The sequence below is a fragment of the Megalobrama amblycephala genome, linkage group LG16 (assembly GCF_018812025.1).
Source record: "Megalobrama amblycephala isolate DHTTF-2021 linkage group LG16, ASM1881202v1, whole genome shotgun sequence".
Lineage (NCBI taxonomy): Eukaryota > Metazoa > Chordata > Actinopteri > Cypriniformes > Xenocyprididae > Megalobrama > Megalobrama amblycephala.
In genome coordinates this window covers 19,934,141-19,954,146 of record NC_063059.1, presented here as the reverse complement: position 1 = coordinate 19,954,146, position 20,006 = coordinate 19,934,141, and the positions used below count along the sequence as shown (strand labels likewise).

Below are 20,006 nucleotides of genomic sequence, written 5' to 3'. Positions count from 1 at the left end.
TGAGATCGCAGTTGAGTGTCCTCAATCTGGCAACCCCTCGTGAGCGTCGAGTCTGAGGAGGAGGGGCGGGAAAACAACCCTCTCCAATATTTTGAATTTGAACTGCAGTACCCATTTTAACCGCTAGCTGTCAATATTTCGTGCCCCTTTTGTCCTGAAAATGTCGCAATGCAACAAAGGTCCTGTTTGTAGATTACATTTTGCTTGTGCAAAATATAAAATACTGTTTCAACTGATTTAATCCAAGAGAATATTTTAAAACCTGATTATGAAAACCTGTTTTAGGAATTTTTAGCTGTTTTCTTGATTTGTTTGGTCCAAGCTCTCATGTTCCTCTTGTCACCAGCAGAGGACGACCTTCTGCTTCAATTATTTCCATGTCAGCCAACGATGTTTATAGCTCACTGAAGTGAGTTCAGTGACAGTGTTCATGTTTAAAGTAATGATTAACTTTAACGCTACATTCCTACAATAGAATAAAGTAAAGTTGATGTCAAAGGTTCCTGTTCTAAAGCAGAAGCATTTGATTGAAATCTGCCTAGAAATGTGTTGCGAGAGAGTAAAGGTTAAATGCAACTGATAGGGAGTGTCTTGTTTTATAGCAGGGAAGTTTGACAAAACACTACATTTGTTGGTTTTTTATTTCAAATCGAGTTTAATGCTGTAACCCTGACTGAATGTGTTTTGTTTTTCTACACAAGGTGCTCTGATTATTAATAGCATATAACTTCCATCTGTTTTATAATTTTAAAATGTTATGCTGCTTTAATGTAGCCGAGTCCTTTTATAAAAGTGTAGCTTGACTCTAATGTATTATTGTAAATTATTAGCTTTAGCTACAGTTCCTTGTGCAGCACTGGAGTGTTCAGAATCTGTACTTCTCATGTTCTGTTGTCACCGACTCTCTTTGTCTGTTTGATACTCATGTTATTTATTACAATAAACAAGACTTTGTATTAAAATATGTGTGAACCATCTGAGGCATATTCATTTAGCTTCCTTTCTCAAGATGATTTCCAGTGTGGCTACAAGAGATCATCCTGATCTGTAGAATATAAACCTCACGAACACTTATTTTTAGCTGTGGTAACATGTTAGGTGTCACATGGACACTCAATGCAAAAGTTCAAAAATGTCTTCTTTTTTTTTTTTCCACCAGTGGTTTTGTTTGAGCACAACACAACCACACTAACATTCATTCTCTTAAAGCTGAAAGGTTGAACTGTTCAGCAAAGTCTGTTATAATCTGTTAGATTTATTAATGTACTATTTATTAACCATATATTTATGATTATATTTGCTGTCCAAAACAATCATTTGATATTTGGCAGTAAAGTACATACATATAAAGGAGTATGCAGGTAGAAAGTCTATACTTAGTGTGAAACAGAAATTTTACAATTTGCAAGAAGATTTTTCTAACAAATTCTAACACAACCTTTAAAGATAATGGTTGGGGTGAATTTTATGTGTACTTAAAGCCGTAGTCCGTAACTGTTTTTGGTTCAAAATAATCCAAAATCAATTTCTGAGCAAGTACATAACCAGTAAGTGTTCAAAACAATCTCCTTACATTAGCCCGATTCACAATGGTAAGCCTCTAATAATGTTTTCTAATAAAATCGGTACTGGTGGGTTTCCGCGGGAAATTAGATCTGTTTGTCTTTGCGTCATTAAAGGAAGGAGACCAAGCTAGTAGGTGTAGGGGAATTTTACAGTTAAAGACCCAAAAGACCAGATATGATGAATGAAGACCCGGAGTCAGAGTTATAAATAAATTGAAGAAATTTTACTGAAGAATAGTTTGCAGTTTCATCAGCAGAAGCCAGCTTCAAGCCCACAAGGTGTTCGTAGGCCGCTCTGCGTGCATCCACATTTCCACAGCAATTATACTCTAACAGAGGCTACTCATTACCTCAGGTTAACTAACCGATTATGATTGGCTAAGAAAAATAGACAAAATTAGTAATTTTCCACGCATAGACTGATAGTCAGTAGCATATCTCCATCCATCAAGATGTTGACGCTCGGACCCTGGATTTAGGTACATGGTGAGTTGTGAGAGGTACAGACAATATTCATCATTATAGTGTTTGAAGATGAAAAGGAAAATAAATGCTTTAACATATGTTAAAGACGTCACTCAAATAATTTAATATTTAGAAAGATAAATGTTGATTAATAACATGGTTATTATACATGGTAAAGCAGCAGTCGATTCCAGAATCCTAAAAATTCTATATGTAGAATTCAGAAACACTTGTTATTAGTGACACCAGTGGGCATTAAGTGAACTGCAGCCAGTCTACTGTAACCAGTGTTGGGGGTAACACATTACAAGTAACTATAATGCACGCTTTATTGCACAATTAAAAAAATAACATTGAAATCGCGATTAGATGATTAGATGAGTGTGATTATGAAATCGCAAAGGATGTGTCAATGATATGGCTCCAAATGCTAATCCATCTGAAGGAACTGCGAGTTTGAGTCGCTTATAATGTGCATTTGAAAAAGCAACACACGTCAAACATCTTTTCAGAGATGAGAAGCATTTATTAACATCTTGTCCAACAAAAGACAACATTTAATAACATGTTTTACTCCAAACTCACTTCATAACAACAGTTGAGCATCCTTCTGTGAGATGATGTGTCTTCTTACACAGAATAAGGCAGTCGTGTGTTTATTAGTCATGTTTAATCAATCAAAGCGTTTCAATCTTCTTTTTATTCAGCTACAGCAATAGTATGACGTCCAAAGGGATTTCCTGGAATGACGCGTGTTATCTACTTCTGCAGTAGGACATATTTGGAGTTTCTGCGCATGAGCGCCCTCTGGCTTTCAGATGGAGAAGCATTACTTCTGAACACAGAGCCGTACTGCTCTGACAAGCTGTGCATGGAATAATCACAGCCTTTGCCAAATCACGTGTGGTTTAATTTGGATTAATCGTGCAGCCCTACAAGTAACGCAAGTTATGTGACAAAAAAACAGCCCAGCCTAGATGAGAAAAAGTAACAAAAAGTAACGCAACACCTTACTTTCCATAAAAAGTAACTAAGTAACACAATTAGTTACTTAAATAGGGAGTAACGCAATACTGTAATGCATTATTTTTAAAAGTAACTTCCCCAACACTGCACTTAAAGGAACACTTCACTTTTTTTTGAAAATAAGCTCATTTTCCAACTCCCCTAGAGTTAAACAGTTGAGTTTTACTGTTTTCGAATCCATTCAGCCGATCTCCGGGTCTGGCAGTACCACTTTTAGCATCGCTTAGCATAGTTCATTTAATCTGATTAGAGCGTTAGCATCTCGCTCAAAAAAATGACCAAAGCATTTCAATATTTTTCCTATTTAAAACTTGACTCTTCTGTAGTTACATCGTGTACTAAGACCAACGGAAAATGAAAAGTTGTGATTTTCTAGGCCGATAGGAACTATACTCTCATTCCGGCGTAATAATCAAGGAACTTTGCTGACGTACCATGGGTGCAGCAGGTGCAATGATATTACGCGATGTAACTACAGAAGAGTCAAGTTTTAAAAGGTTTCTAGGGGAGTTGGAAAATGAGCCTATTTTCAAAAAAAATGTGGAGTGTTCCTTTAACATTCAAGAGGGTATAGGCCTATCAAAAATGGTTGTATTGCCTTAACATCATTCAAAATGAATGAATGTTAATTTTAAAACATTGCAAAACATATTTTGCAAATGTACAGTAGCCTAAAAATAATTAAAAATTTTAAGTATTGCAGTGATGAAAATCATTAAAAAATAAGGTAAACAATACCAGATGCTATTGCTTCAATGTATTGATCAATATGGTTATATATTCAATATCTGTCATTCTTTCACTATTTAAATTTTACTTAAATCCTATAACAGATAATGGCAGGTTCCCATGTGGCATCCAACACCACACTCTCACAACATGCCTCAGGTCAAAATGAGGTCAATGAACTGTTATTTTGTAAATTTGGAATTGTGGAAATGGAAAAACCAAGATCTTAAATTTTACTTTAAAAAACAAACCTTCCGTGAGAAACAGGACAAGCTCTGAAAGGGCGGAGAAACCCCCTCACCTTAATCTACATCCTTCCTCTTTAAGTCATTTCATTTACACGCTGGGTTCCCTCAAAACCACTTTAAAATCCGCGCAGAGGTCAATTAAAAACTAAGAGGCCGACTTCGACCCAATCTTTCTGACTTCGAAAGCCGATCTCCTCTGAAACATGGCTGGGAACTCGTCTAACTCGTGCATATCTGAGGAACTTGTTTATTCGGCCCGGTTCCAGGCATCGGCTGTTGTGTATGGACTGGTTCTGGCTGTGGGTCTGCCCCTCAACACGTTGTCCCTGTGGATCCTGTTGCGCAGTCACGGGCTCCGGTCACCGTGCGCCGTGCTCATGGTGAACCTCGCCGCATCTGACCTGCTCCTCGCGCTCTCTCTGCCGCTGCGCGTCTACTTTTACGCGACGCTCCAGTGGCCGTTTGGAGTGGCCACATGCACCACTGCCATCATGCTGTTTCGGGTCAATATCAGGACGAGCTGTATCTTCATCACTTTAATCAGCGTGGACCGGTTTGTCGCCTTGGTGTTCCCTCTGCGCTCCCGGTCTCTGCGAACCTCCGCGTGTGCCATCAAGTGCTGCGTGGCTGTGTGGATCCTCGTCACCATCCTTTCCATTCCGGAGATTAGGAATCTCCACAGCGCCCTGAAAGAGTGTACCTACATACCGTGCTTTGAGTTTCAAGTGCTCGCTAAGGGCTCGAAAACCATAGCAGTCGCACAGGCGACATTTTTATTAACACTTTTGGTGATCAATGTCGTCTCCACGGTCGTGGTCATAGTCGTGCTGAGGAAGCGCCCCAGCGATGGTGCGGCCAAAGTGAACAACAAAATGAACGTGATACTGATTTTTGCAATCAACTTGTTGGTGTTTATTTTATTTTTCCTGCCGTTCACTTTACAACTCTTGACGATCAAGAACGACGACAGCGGCGATGTTATACGAGCGCTCATCTGCCTGGCGAGTGTCAACTGCTGTCTGGACCCTCTCATCTACTATTTCTCCTTGGACTCGTTCTGGCAGGACAACGGTAAAAGACAAACGGATGTTGGCACGTATTCTCTCAGCAGGTCGATGGAAAGGTCTTAACTAGCTGAAAATATAAAGGATAAACAGTAGAGATACTAGTACGGACCACGGAGCCCCGAAAACGACATGGCGATGGGGAAAAATAGGAGTTGAGGGAAAAATATATTTCAGTGCTTTAGCGTTCCCTCGAAAAACTTGAAAAACTGTATTGTGTTCCCCCGTGAAAATTTGCGTTCGCTCGCAAAAGCACTGACATAAAGCTTTTATTTCCATCGCAAAGTTTGGCCTCATGAGAAAAACAAATCGGTGGCCTCAGAACTTGGCTAAGATAGAAAGTATAAATATGGGTGTTAAAACCTTGCCTATCTAACACCTTTGTGGGTGTCACTGTATTAGACTTTCAGAACACATGTGTGAACTTCACAACTCATTTCATATATCAAACCATCATGAGAGGGTTAAACGGCATTAAAAAGTTGGTTGGATATTTCGTTTAAATCTAATTTAAATGCCCAAATATGTCAAAATAAGGGCTTTAAATAAGCTATTGGATCTGTTTGGTTAGAATATCATACTGTGATTATACTATATTGCCTAATAGTAGCCTATTTAATTGCATTATATTTATGGCTTTTTGCAATGTACTGCAATTTTAATTTTTTCTGGTGTGGAGCCTCATACTTAGCAGTATAACATATATGTGGCTTTCAGAATATCTTCAACAGAGAAAAGTTATTTTTTTTTTTTTTGTGGTAAAACATGTTTTTAATTTTATATTTATTTTTATAATGATGACTTGTGAACCACATTGAAGCTATGCTTTTTTCCACTTCCTGTGGTAAAAAGATGTGCTAATTCTGTTTCAATGCAACCTCAGCTCACAAGCTAAATATTTGGGCCGACAAATACTTTAGAGAAACTTCTGTGTGCATCTGTTGGCTCATCCATCACAACCACAAAAATGTAAATATCGTCTGGGTTCCACCTAAATTTAGTAGGTACTATGAAGTCACCAGGGGATGCAGATGATCAGACTTTAAACTCTGCTTAATTATAATGATAATAGGAATAGTTACTTACGGTTTCAATGGTTAATGTTATAAAACCTGCCATAATGTCTGATCTTAAATATGATACACATCTGCTTATGTTGTATATTTGATATGTGATTTTAAAGAACTTCTTAGATTTGTTTATGTCTGTAATAATTATGTGAACAGTTTTTTTGTTTGTTATATAATCTAAGAAGTCTTAAAATTGATGTCTTTACCACAGGGATTTCTCAATTAAAGTGTCTTTGATCATGTGAAATAAGTGTTGTCACATTAAATAAATTTTGTTGACAGACCTGTATGTTTCCGCGTTTCAGTTATTTTTAAAAAATTGTGTCTGACCAATAGTGTGTCTAACAAAATGTGTCTAACAGTTACCTTGCACATGTCATATTTTCAGGTTGAGTCATGTTTCCTCTTTTTTCTCCATTTGTGCCAAAAAACTAGACTAATACAGTATAGCTTTCAATATGCCTGTGAATTAAACAGCAGTAGTGAATATTGTAAACAATTTTAACCTTAGATGGACTAATGCAAAATAGTGTGTTTTTGTTTTGTCTTATAGCTGCCACAATCTTATATAATCCCAATAAACCCATTTGGTGAAAGTCTTGAGCATTATTTAACTGTCAAGAATTGGTTCTGTAAACTGTGTTTAGATTTTGTAAACTAACACTGCTGATGCATAAAGCTGCAGGATTGGTGACTATGCCGTGTTTGGAAGTGGTCCTTTGCTCTTGGTGGCATATTTCATCAGCTATAAAATAACTTCAAAGAATCGTTACATGCTTGGAAATGGTTAAAGGCTGGAAACTGAAAACTTTTTTGTCAGTAATATTTAGTTTACACACATTGGCCCTGCAGTGTTTAAAAAAACAAAACTGCATGTATTTTACAGAAGAACATTGTTTTGATTGTGCTTCGGCTCTGCTTGACTGTGCAGATGAATATGGCTATCCTACTGCTTATAAAACATTCACTACTTGACTTAAGAGATATAACCAGTTTAGATGGAAAGGATCTCAAGATGACTAGACATTACTGTAGCTTTACCCATTAATAGACACGGTATTTCCTTAAAAATAAATTCCAGCACAGCTCTACAACAACCATAATGAAATGATCCTTCACAATATATTATGCTTTACAATGAACTCTGTTAGAGAGCTACATATGACAATTTATCTGTTCAGTAAAATAACTTGACTTTACTTTTACAACATTTCAAATCCCTCAGTTCTCGCCATCTCTGAAAAGCCAAGCTTATGTTTGTTCTTGTTTTATTACGAGCTCTGTTGCGTTCTCTTTTTGCAGCAGACTCTCTGTTCTGTGGTTTTTTAAATAGGTGATTCCCTACAGGTTGGAGATACTGACTCATTTTTTTACATTTTGTTAATTTTGAACAAAAAGTAACAAAAAGTTCACACAAATTATTCATGTTCCAAAAACAGTCCAATTTGTTAATACATTTTCCTGTGTGCTAGTTCATTTTAATAAACCAGTTGATCCAATTCACAAATCAAACTGAATGATTTGTTCTCAAAGTGAACTGATTCAAATCTAGAATCAGCTCAATTTTCCAGTTAACAGTGAATAATAATGACTTAAAATTTCAGTTTGTTCTACCCACTAATATATCACATGACTTTAAAAAATGTAGGCCATCATATTAACTATTTTTATGGTGCTTTTTTGTCATTTTTTGGAGATTAGCAGCTAATATTAAATGGTTAATATTAACTATCTTTGCATTCTTGTTCCACAGAAAGAACATTTGTTTTTGATTAACTATTCATGAGTTGTCAGAGTATTATTATTCACTACATATGACTCACATTTAAAGAGTTAGTTCACCCAAAAATGAAAATTCTGTCATTAATTACTCTCCCTCATGTCGTTGCACACCCGTAAGACCTTCATTCATCTTCAGAACACAAATTAAGATATTTCTGATGAAATCCAAAAGCTTTCTGACTCCTCCATAGAATGCAATTTAATTACCACTTTCAAGGCCTAGAAAGGTTAAAATAGTCACTACAGTGGTTCAAACCTAAGCGACGAGAATACTTTTTGTGCACAGAAACAAAACAAAAATAACTTTATTCAACCGTTTCCTCTCTTCCATGTCAGTCTCCTTCGCTGTTTATGTTATAAACACAGTCCAGTCAAAATGCTGACTCATTACCATATAACATTTTCTGTCTATGGAGGGCTCAGATACTTCTCGGATTTCATCAAAAAGATCTTAATTTGTGTTCTGAAGATTAAACCGAAGGTCTTATGGGTGTGGAACAACATGAGGGTGAGTAATTAATATCAGATATTTCATTTTTTGGTGAACTAATCCTTTAAACAATCTTACAGTCTTATTTGTAACCTCTGACTGAACCAAAATATGAAGGATGGGCATACAGTAGATGACAGATGAACTTTTGAGAGGAAGTTTGAACAAGATCAAAGATTATCTAATGTAAAGGCACATGAAGTTGCAAGATAATTTCGAAGGCGTGCATGAGAATAATGGTTCACAGTAGCAGAAAGCTATCACACATATTTCATTTCCTCTTTCTTACAATTGTTCAAAGTTTCCCTGCTGATTTCACATCAAAATGGTCTACATACAATGTATTCTACATGCTGTTTGCGACCGAGATATCTTTATAGAGGATATGAAACAAGCAGTTATGCAACATAAACTGCAATTTTTGTAATCATGAAAACATAAAAACCCAGTGTGCGCTTATGCTGTCAATGTTTTGTACCAGAAAGTACAAAAAAGATGCTCAGTGACTTGGGTAGGTTTATTGGTTTATTTACATGTTTGCTTCACCCAACTAAACCATTTTTTTTTTTACTTCAACACAAACACATAAACATGAAGAGCTTCATAGATTGTATACATTAGTCCAGGGCATGAATCTGGCCTAAGGCTTCACTCATATGATAAGAAAATACTCAAACAATGCACGTGTTCTCTTCAAAGCATGCAGAGAGAAAGAAGAAACGAGGAAGTGGCGCAGTAGGCGTGTTTTTGAAGCACTAAAGTGGCATACAGTGAGTACTGGATATTGAGATACGTAGTAAACAAACACATGTGATAAATGTAATGATGGCTGTGATTTTTCATCAGACGCTTTAACTGGCACTAGGATCAGTTAGGATATCCATGAGTAGCGATGCACCGAAAGAAAAGTACTCATGGGCTCTGCGCAAGCACTTGAAAACTTGCGTTGTAATAATGTGCCTTTGACCAAGATGGCGGTGATCGATAGTTTTAAATTTACCGTACAACTAGAAAATGTACAGTCATTTTTACCACAAAACGTTTTGATAGACTTCAGTGAGTTTGTTGTGCTTATCAATTGTATACAGAAAGCTGTAAATGACGTACGCTCTTACGTCATTTACACTGAACAAAAATTAATTTCTAGTGTCTAGTTACAAATATCTGAACATTCCTAAATCAAGATATATTTACTTAAGAAGCAAAATGACTAAGATATTAAGTCTTGCTTTCTGAAAAAAAATATCAAAATGAAGCAAGTTTGTTTGAAATAAGAAAAAACATCTGTTAATGGGTTCAACAAAAAAAGTTAATTTTAAAAGGAAAACATTATTATTCTTACCCCAATCATGGATATTCTTTCTTGTTTTATGCATTAACTTGATTATTTTTTTCAGAAAATAAAACGTAATATTTTCTCAAGAAAATGTATTGATTTCTTAGATATTTATGATAGAAAACAAGACAAAAATGCTAAGTAAGAAAATCATTTTGCGGTGCACAATAAGCTACATTAATTGAACTGAGTTGGATTAATGCTTTCTGTTAACATTTTTGCCCAGTTTTCTCATCATTTTATGGCATTTTGGCCAACATTTCGATGCATCTCTAGCCATGACTGAGCAGAATAGATCTAAAAACACACAAATATATAAGAGAGCAAAGAGCAGTTTGATGGAGCACAAACAGCCAGTCACACGCAGGTACAAGCATGCAGGCATTGTGCAGCTTAATGCCCATGTAATCTTCTCATTTTAAGACTTCAGATGCTACTGTTACATTTTTAAATGCATCAATTTGAAAATGCTTATTATTGCAAATATGCAGACTGTTCAGACAGGAACATTTGTAATGAATTGCTAGAGAGAAGTACAAAAAGAGAGAGCGAAATGGGATTTAAAGACATGAGGGAGCAGAGGTAAAGAGTGTAATTTTCAAAGGGGGTGTGGCTACCGAGAACAACGCATGTGATCTCATCAGAAATGGGCGGGGCAAAGAGACAATCAGCCTATGGAGTCTCACAAATCACTGTCTCCACCACGAACGTGTTCTCGAAGTGGCGGATTCGGTGACAGTTCTGCGCATCACGCTTGGTGATACCTAAAGGGAAAAATATGAAAATATTGTAAACAAACAAAAAATACAAAGAATTACTTGAATTAAGAAATATTTTACATACACTATTATTTATTTAGCGTACGGATTAGTATCCCACCCAACAAAATTATGTTCTAAGAACATTTTGCTAATGTTCCTGTTAAGTTATGTAAACGTTATTAGGGGTTCAAGCGCGTAGCAGTGAAACCGCGAAGGATCGAGTATTACGTGATTTTTCGTGCACCCCTGCGACATTCATACCACATGGTAGAACTCCTCATTCTGACCAACTTTGTCTCTAGGACCGCCGCTGAAGATTATTTCAAAAACCAACTTTGGCGAACTAGTCCTAGGTTTTTAGCTCAACCTCGCTAACTGTTAAAAAGCTTTATAAACCATACATTTCCTATGGTAAATTGCCTGTATTGGCTGTAAATGGTATTTTATATCTATGATCTAAGTAGTTACATGCTTGCTAAATAAAACATAATACCTTTTTACGCATGTGCTTAAAGCCCTTTAAGCACTTGAACCCCGACAACTGCTGCTTGCAGCTATATTTTCTGAATGTCTCTGAATGTTCATAGTGTCCCGCTTTTAATTTTTTTTGGTTATGCAAATGTTGAGGGAACATTTTGCAAATTTTATGGGAATGTTAATTTTGAATATTCTCTAAATGTTTTGAAAATGTTGGATGACCATATCATAAAAAAATTAAATAATGTTTTTGTGCTAATGTTTGGAGAACATTATTAAAGACCAGATAACTCTGACCGAACGTTCTATTAACGTTACTTGAACATTTGTTTAGAACTTTGAGAGAACCAGGGCGACATTCCCTGTTAGCTGGGATACTGTGTACAAGAACTGTATAATATCCAAAATATGGGATCCAGAAGTATATAACAATAGGAACTATCAATTGAATATTAATGGATCATAATAATTATTGCTTGATCCGTTCTAACGCAGGTGGCCTGCTTCCATGAAATCATCCCAGTTTCCCCAAAGTTTGTGGTTGTCATGGATATTATCATATCATATTCTCACAAAAAAGCCTTGGATCTTCAGGAACCATGGAGAAATAGATTGCTTAATAGAGGAAGCCATACCGTGGGTGTTACTTAATTGTTCCGCTAATTAGCTGCAATGAGCTATTAAGCTGGACGTCAATCAGATTTGCATGGCAGCTGTGAAGCCACACTGGAGCACAGTTTCCTCCCACCAAGAAGATTATGCCGTAAGTTGGCAATGCCAAATTGGACTCGTAGCTCAGTACTGGCAAATTTATTATTGAGATGAAAGATTTATACCTATTTATACCTCAGTTTTAACAATGAAGATATTTTTATTTGATATTTCATTTTTTTGATATTTTCTTTTTTATAAAACAGTGATTAATTGAACAAATTGTGTCTCTCTCTTTAAATAAATTCAATTATAATTAACATTTTCTTAAGGATTAAAAAAAAAAAAAGATCTCAGCTAATGCTGTAAACTATATGCAGGGAGTGCTTTCTTGCACATATTAAAGATTACAATTAACAACAGAGCCTAAACTATTAAACCATTAAGACATTGCTAACAGGTAAAGTAAATATAATAAACATATAAGCTAATATAGTGCATATATTTAGTGAAATGAACTTCCCTCTAGAGTTAAACTAACATGCTGTGGACACTATGTGACTTGCCTGAGGTAAATGTAATGCTATGTGAAATATTATTCTCAAGCTGTTTTGTTGATGTCTTTCTGTGGTTGAAACACTGATTGAGAGATTACACGTAAACATATCTATGCATAGATGCATCATCTGTCCTTCTGCTTCTGTGCTTTTTCCTGTTGTGGTGGTTAGCAAACAACATTGCATTACCACACGCGACCCCTTCTGGATTGAAGTGTGATGTTCGTACCATGACGGTTTGGGACAAATACATGTACCATTACGCCCCCACTATTAACACTTTAGAAAAAAGACAAAAAATTGTCAACTTACGGCGGCGCGAGGTGCGGCGACGGAGCCTGTACGTATCTTTACCGTTACACAGACGGTAAATAAAGCGGCCCAGCTGATGCATATTATTAACACGTCCAGTCACGACCATCTCTTCCTGGACAATGTATGTCTGGGGGAGGTAAGTCCCCTTCTACAGAGAGACAGAAAGGCAACATCATCAAGTAGATATAATTCACACTTCAAAACTGCCATTATACACAAAAAATACAAGTACCTTGACGTTGATGAGCAGTTCCCAGAGGTTACGTGGTGGCATTACTACACTGGTATTGAGCTCAATGACATAACACTTGTCTAAGGCAATGTCATGGTAGGCCGTCAGACCCTAAAAACCCAAACACATTTGCATAATTCAGATAAAAGTCATGTCAATCACCTTTATTTATATAGCACTTTATAGAATACATATTGTTTCAATGCAGCTTTACAGTGAAAAATTAATCAGAAAAATGATTCAATAATGCAAACAGAGTTCAATTCTACTGTAAAGCAGCTCTAAAAAGACAACAGTAAATGATAATGTGAAAACATGCTCTGTAAATGCCAGTGTGCATAATGGAAACTAAGCCATGTGTAACTGTGAAAATTTGTGAGATGTTTTCAAATGTGTTACCCTGTGGAAATCGTGAATGATGTCAGCAGGGTCTGTGTTGCTAAAGTCGGGCACAGGCACGCTGATTTGCTCATAGTTTTCCTTCAGGTAGATCCCCACGTTCTCCTCCAGCTCTTGAGACCCTCGCAGTGGAGCGGCCACCGAGTCCTCATACACAACACGGCAGTGGAATCGACTCTGATCCGGAACCTGAATCGCCATCATATAAAATACATGATTTAAAATTCTATTTTAGATCTTTTAACACAAGATCATAAGATAACAATAATATTTCTATAAATATTTCTATCAAATAGGGCTAGGAAAAAAAAGATTTTTTTGTTTACAGACAAGTTACGTAATCAGATTACTTTTTTCAAGTAACTAGTAAAGTAACGCACTACATTTAAATTTACAACAAAATACCTTTTCAAACAAGTAATGTAAGTTACTGTTTTCCAATTTATTGACTGACAGCTCTTCTGTCCCCATGTTGAGAGAAATCGGAGTAAGTGCAGAGGTTTTGTGTGCACTGTGTGAACATGATGGTTATTCTAGACTAGTTCTAGACTAAATGAGAACATACGTTTATTCATTTACTTCTTCTCCTATGTCCTACTCAGCACAGCTGAAAGGCTTCTTCGTTTGAGCTGCGCCCTCTACTGTACAGGTGTGAATTTGCATTTCCTTCAGCCTGAGGCTTATTCATTTCACTTTTGGTGTGAAAGGGCCTTTACATTTGCCAAAAATAGAAGTTTTTTCTTTATTATTAAAACAAACAACAGCCCAGCCCAGATGAGAAAAAGTAACGCAAAAGTAACGCAACACATTACTTTCCATAAAAAGTAACTATGTAACACAATAAGTTACTTTTTTAGGGGGTAACGCAATACTGTAATGCATTACTTTTAAAAGTAACATTCCCCAACAGCTGTATGTATCACTCCACGTACCAGTTTGTTCGTTCCAGTAATCTTTCTACAGGTTATATCGACATCATTACACCAGTAGGTGGCAACAAACTGTATTTTATGTGATTATTAGAGAGCAGATGAATCCGTATGCTTTTGAAACGCTCTTGTGGTACTTTGCTCAAATGATTCACAATACGGATGAATTAAAGCAGCGAATCAGAAAGGTTGTGTCCGAAATCGCCCTGTACCCTTTTAAATAGGACACTATTTGAAGGGACAGCCATTTGTAGTGGTGTCTGAAATCACAGTGGATGTTATTGAGTGCACTCATTCAATCCCACAATGCACCGCAATAACAAGTGTGCAACCGATGTATGCTCAACAGCTAGAGAACACCCATAATGCACCGTGACAGTCGCGCATCGAACGAATTCCCGCGTCTGACCTGAAGATGGCGCCCACAGCTGAATCATCCATCCATTTTTCAAACCTCTGGTCCAATGTGGGTGCAGCATATTTTCATACAGTTATAAATTAATTTTTAATCGATTATTACATTGTTTAATTAAAGGTGCCCAAGAATGTTTTTCAAAAGATGTAATATAAGTCTAAGGTGTCCCCTGAATGTGTCTGTGAAGTTTCAGCTCAAAATACCCCATAGATTTTTTTTAATTAATTTTTTTAACTGCCTATTTTGGGACATCATTAACTATGCACTGATTTTTTCAGCGCGCCGCCCCTTTAATTCACGTGCTCCCTGCCACACGAGCTCTCGATTATATTACAGCACATTTACAAAGTTCACACATCTAATATAACCCTCAAATGGATCTTTACAAGATGTTCGTCATGCATGCTGAATGCATGCTTCGAATTATGTGAGTAAAGGATTTATTTTGATGTTTATATTTGATTCTCTATGAGTTTGAGGCTGTGCTCCATGGCTAACGGCTAATGCTACACTGTTGGACAGATTTATAAAGAATGAAGTTGTGTTTATGCATTATACAGACTGCAAGTGTTTAAAAATGAAAATAGCGACGACTCTTGTCTCCGTGAATTCAGTAAGAAACGATGGTAACTTTAACCTCATTTAACAGTACATTAGCAAAACATGCTAACGAAACATTTAGATAGACAATTTACAAATCTCACTAAAAATATCATGATATCATGGATCATGTCAGTTATTATTGCTCCATCTGCCATTTTCGCTGTTGTTCTTGCTTACCTAGTCTGTTGATTCCCCTGTGCAGATCCAGACGTTACTGGCTGCCCTTGTCTAATGCCTTTCATAATGTTGGGAACATGGGCTGGCATATGCAAATATTGGGGCGTACACCCCGACTGTTACGTAACAGTCGGTGTTATGTTGAGATCCGCGTGTTTTCCGGAAGTCTTTTAAACAAATGAGATTTACATAAGAAAGAGGAAACAATGGAGTTTGAAACTCAATGTATGTCTTTTCCATGTACTGAACTCTTGTTATTCAACTATGCCAAGATAAATTCAAATTTTGAATCTAGGGCACCTTTAACGTTTATACACAGTTTCCATTACAGAGTTCAAGATAAATATTTTTATTACTACTGGAGCTACCAGTTTGCTAAGTTTCAAATGATTATTAAACAGTAAGCACAAACTATACAAGAGCGGTGTTCACTCAGTGTTCAAACTCGTTTTCATTCACTTCCTCAACTGAACTATATTAGTGAAGTAATGCAGGAAATAGTGAATGAGGGTATAGGGGTCGATTTTGGACACACCCAAGGTTTGTTGGACTTGAATCGCCAGTGAACAGACCGATCGGCGTATGACATTAAAGTAACGCAAGAGCGATTAGAGATCAGATGGATCTGTATGCTTTTGAAACGCTCTCGCGGTACTTTGATGTCATACACCGATTGGTTTGCGCAGCGCCTCTTCAAGTTGAACACACCTAATAACACCAGAACATAATGCATAAACTCTGGCTGAGACAAAAATAACAAATTGGCACTACTAGAAGCTTACTTCCGCTTATTAAATTATATAACAATTATTTTGAGTTTATGCCACTCAGTTGTGTGCTACCTGAGGAATGATGTAGTAACGGTAGATATATATTGACGCATATATCAAACTGCAGGTGAAGACAATCAGTGCAGTTGTCAGACAGCAAAGTCCACTCAGAGAGGAGCGCTTCCGTCCGACAGGCAAGACCAGCTCCTCTTCCACCTACAAATACACAAACATTTTATTTCCCTTAAATAAAGCATATTATAATCACTACACCCTAAAGAAAAGTCTTTTCATCATGAGTTCCTCCCACAGGTCTCCACAAAGTAGATCATTTGAGGTTGTAGCCTGCTTTCTTTGCAGGGACATCCGCTCCTCAAACCCGATCACACACTGCAGTAATGAATTCATCATGTCCTCAAAATGCTGTGCCACTTTCGTTACGATCGCCCACACACTGGGAGACATGCTACAGTCGGCACTACGTTCACTTGTGTCATGTGCAGACGAGAATGGATTATTCATTGCTCTCGTACTACAGCAGGAAATTATTAGATGCGAGATGCTGATAGGCAATGACTAATAACGCCCCCAGTCTTGCAACTCATCTGCCAACCGCATGGCACAGGGCCTGAGCTGGCCTCATTCTAAACTTACACACACACATCATGATAGAGACTTCCTTTTGACTTATAGGCCTGTTGGTTTTATATTAAGATAATGCGATTTAAAATATTTGAAATACACCAACGCAACACAACACATGCAGACACTTTTTTTTTGTAAAAAACATTATATTCAAGTGAAATTTGTGTTTTTTTCTCAATATGGCTAGGATAGCAAAGAGTCTACTAACTGCAGTATCTCTGGATATTGCCCAGCTAACAAAAATATGCTCAAAGAATGTTTTGACAATGTTCCCATTAAGTTATGAAACTATAATTCAGGGATGCAAACAGGTAAGGGGGAAAAAAGGTAAGAACATTGCGCGGATCGTTCTCTGGATGATTAAAACGTCGATTTTTTCAAATATTTTAAATACATATTTTTTGGTTATTTGATTGTTAGAGAAAACATAAAGGGAAAGTTCCATCTTATTTTGCAAACATTATGAGAACATTACTTAAATGTTCTCTGAAAGTTCTGAAACACGTAGCAAATATTAATATTTAAAAAAAACATCCGAATAAAACATTCCAGAAAAAACGCTGTGTATAAACAATGTATAAAAATATGTTTGAGAACGTTATTAAATTAACATTCTGTTAACGTTATTGGAACGTTCCCTGTTTGCCTACTGTTTCATGAATACTGCATATTCATATTTGACATGATTCTGGCATATTACATAGTAGGGAAGTATCTGACAAAGGGCTCATAAATTACATACTTCATCATGGGGAGTTGATTTGGCCCATAAAGCCAGCAAACACATACACGCACCCTTTTTAGTAAAGGAACGATATTAAAGAGCTAAAGCTCTCCAAAGTCCTTTCTCCTCACCGTAGCCATCTGCCATTTTGTCTCTGTTGGATTTGTGTGTATGTGTGTGTGTGTGTGTTGCATAGACACAAAAACCTGTGCTGCACTATGTCAAATTTCATCCACTGTCATTATAAGCTCTTAAGAATAAAGGCCTTAACCTCTGACAATAACAACACATACATCACAGTTAATATCTTATAAAATGCAGGGCAAGATGTTTTAAGCTTTTTTATAATCAAGATGTTTACCCATCACTTTATTAAATTATTAAAGAAGAGCAATTTGATGAAAACATCACAATAATGGAGTGCAAAAGGATATAAAGTGCACATTTTATGGCAGGGATGAATATGATCCATGTTGCATGATGTGATGTTATTGGTGCAGGTGCTGCAGCATCCATGTCCTCTTGTTATGAAACCAAAGGGCAACAATATTTACATGCAAATCAGCTACGAATACATGGACACCCGTTCATGGAGGATTATCAATAGATCATATTACCCCACCAAATGACGTGATTGATGATTTACCATGAATGTTCTTTCCTTTCTGGCTTTTGGTTCGTTAGAACCGCTGCTTTCCGTGACATTTCAGATGATGCACAGAAAAAACGAAACTTACGTGAGGATGCGGTATGAATATTTGAGTTTTATCTCCATCACCCTCCTCTTTCTCGGCTTTTTGTCCTGTGATGGGCTGAAAGCTTATCTTCACCATGTTGAAGGGAGAAAACGCTGTTTTTTTTTTAGCGTGCACGCGGATCCTTTATCCCCTGGCTTTTTGACACAATATTTGCCGTTTGTTATAATAGACCGGAAGAACCTATTTTTATTTATTTATATATTTCTCTATATAAAAAAATCGTTCTTAAAGTCACAGTGCTAGCGACACTAGTGATGATGCGCGCGACCCAGAAGGAGCAAGCGCGCACACGTTTTGTGTACATCATAGGTCTGTGTACGCATATTGTTTTTTGTTTTTTTTTGTTTTTTTAATATATAGTTTTAACTATCTATCTGATGGTAATAGTATGGTATTTGCAAATATTATACTAATGATAATGACGCGCGCTACCGAAGATGAGTGCTCATGTTCAAAAATCATCTATCTATCTATCTATCTGAATCATTACAATCCGTCCATCCTTCCTTCCATAAATATCTATATTATAATTCTCTATATATTTCTAAATGTATCTATCCAAATCATTATCTATCTATCTATCTATCTATCTATCTATCTATCTATCTATCTATCTATCTATCTATCTATCCTTCCTTCCATAGATATCTATATTATCTATCGTCGTTATTTCTAAATTTATCTAGGCTATCCGAATCATTATCTATCTATCTATCTATCTATCTATAAGGTGCCAGAATGTTAAAGGAATAATATACAGGTGCTGGTCATATAATTAGAATATCATCAAAAAGTTCATTTTTTAATTGTAAATTATTTTTAAAAATTAAACTTTCATATATTCTAGATTCCCTACATGTAAAGTAAAACATTTCAAAAGTTTTTTTTTTTTTTTTTTTTTTTTTTTTTTAATTTTGATGATTAGAGCATACAGCTAATGAAAGTCCAAAATCCAGTATCTCAAAATATTAGAATATTTCATAAGATCAATCAAAAAATGGATTTTCAAAACAGAAAAGTTCAAGTTCTTTAAAGTATGTTCATTTGTGCACTCAATACTTGGTCGGCAGCACATATTACAGCAAATGACTTGCTCCTAGCACAAATTACAGCTTCAGTGAAGTGTGGCATGGAAGTGATCAGCCTGTGGCACTGCTGAGGCACTATTGAGCCTTCAGATCATCTGGATATTGTTGGATCGACTGTTTCTCATCTTTCTCTTGAAAATATCCCATAGATTCAGGGGTCAGGCATGTTGGCTGGCCAATAAAACACAGTAATATCATGGTCAGCAAACCACTTGGAAGTGGTTTTTGCACTGTGGGCAGGTGCTAAAGTCCTGCTGGAAAAAGGAAATCAGCATCTCCATAAAGCTTGTCAGCAGATGGAAGCATAAAGTGCTCCAAAATCTCCTGGAAGATGGCTGCATTGACTTTGCACTTGATAAAACACAATGGACCAACAACAGCAGATGTCACGGCCCCGCAAATCATTACTAACTTCAGAAACGTCACGCTAGACTTCAAGCAGCTTGGACTCTGGGACCATGATTTCAACATGAAATGCAAAATTTACTTTTATCTGAAAAGAGGACTTTCGACCACTGTTCACTGTCCAGTTCTTTTTCTCCTTAGCCCAGGTAAGATGCTTCTGACCTTGTTTCTGTTTCAGAAGTGGCTTGGTAGTCCTTTTCCTGAAGATGTCCGAGTGTGGTGACTCTTGATGCGCTGACTCCGGCTTCATTCGACTCATTGTGAAGCTCTCCCAAGTGTTTGAATCGGCTTTACTTGACAGTATTCTCAAGCTTGTGGTCATCCC

At 36.7% G+C, this 20,006-nt stretch overlaps 2 protein-coding genes across 2 annotated transcripts; one reads left to right on the top strand and one right to left on the bottom strand.

The window, feature by feature from the left end:
• The first annotated feature begins 4,075 nt into the window (after positions 1-4,075).
• On the top strand, positions 4,076-6,456 carry lpar5b (lysophosphatidic acid receptor 5b). The gene has a single exon (XM_048161877.1). It carries the CDS (start codon positions 4,237-4,239, stop codon positions 5,161-5,163), a length of 927 nt encoding a protein of 308 aa, XP_048017834.1. The 5' UTR covers positions 4,076-4,236; the 3' UTR covers positions 5,164-6,456.
• A 2,486-nt stretch (positions 6,457-8,942) lies between these two features.
• Positions 8,943-18,478, bottom strand: itm2ca (integral membrane protein 2Ca). The gene is made up of 6 exons (XM_048161689.1): positions 18,168-18,478; positions 16,134-16,277; positions 13,168-13,356; positions 12,769-12,879; positions 12,534-12,684; positions 8,943-10,539 (listed from the first exon to the last, which is right to left on the bottom strand). The coding sequence occupies exons 1-6, from the start codon at positions 18,261-18,263 to the stop codon at positions 10,448-10,450; spliced, it is 783 nt and encodes a 260-aa protein (XP_048017646.1). The 5' UTR covers positions 18,264-18,478; the 3' UTR covers positions 8,943-10,447.
• Positions 18,479-20,006: the final 1,528 nt, after the last annotated feature.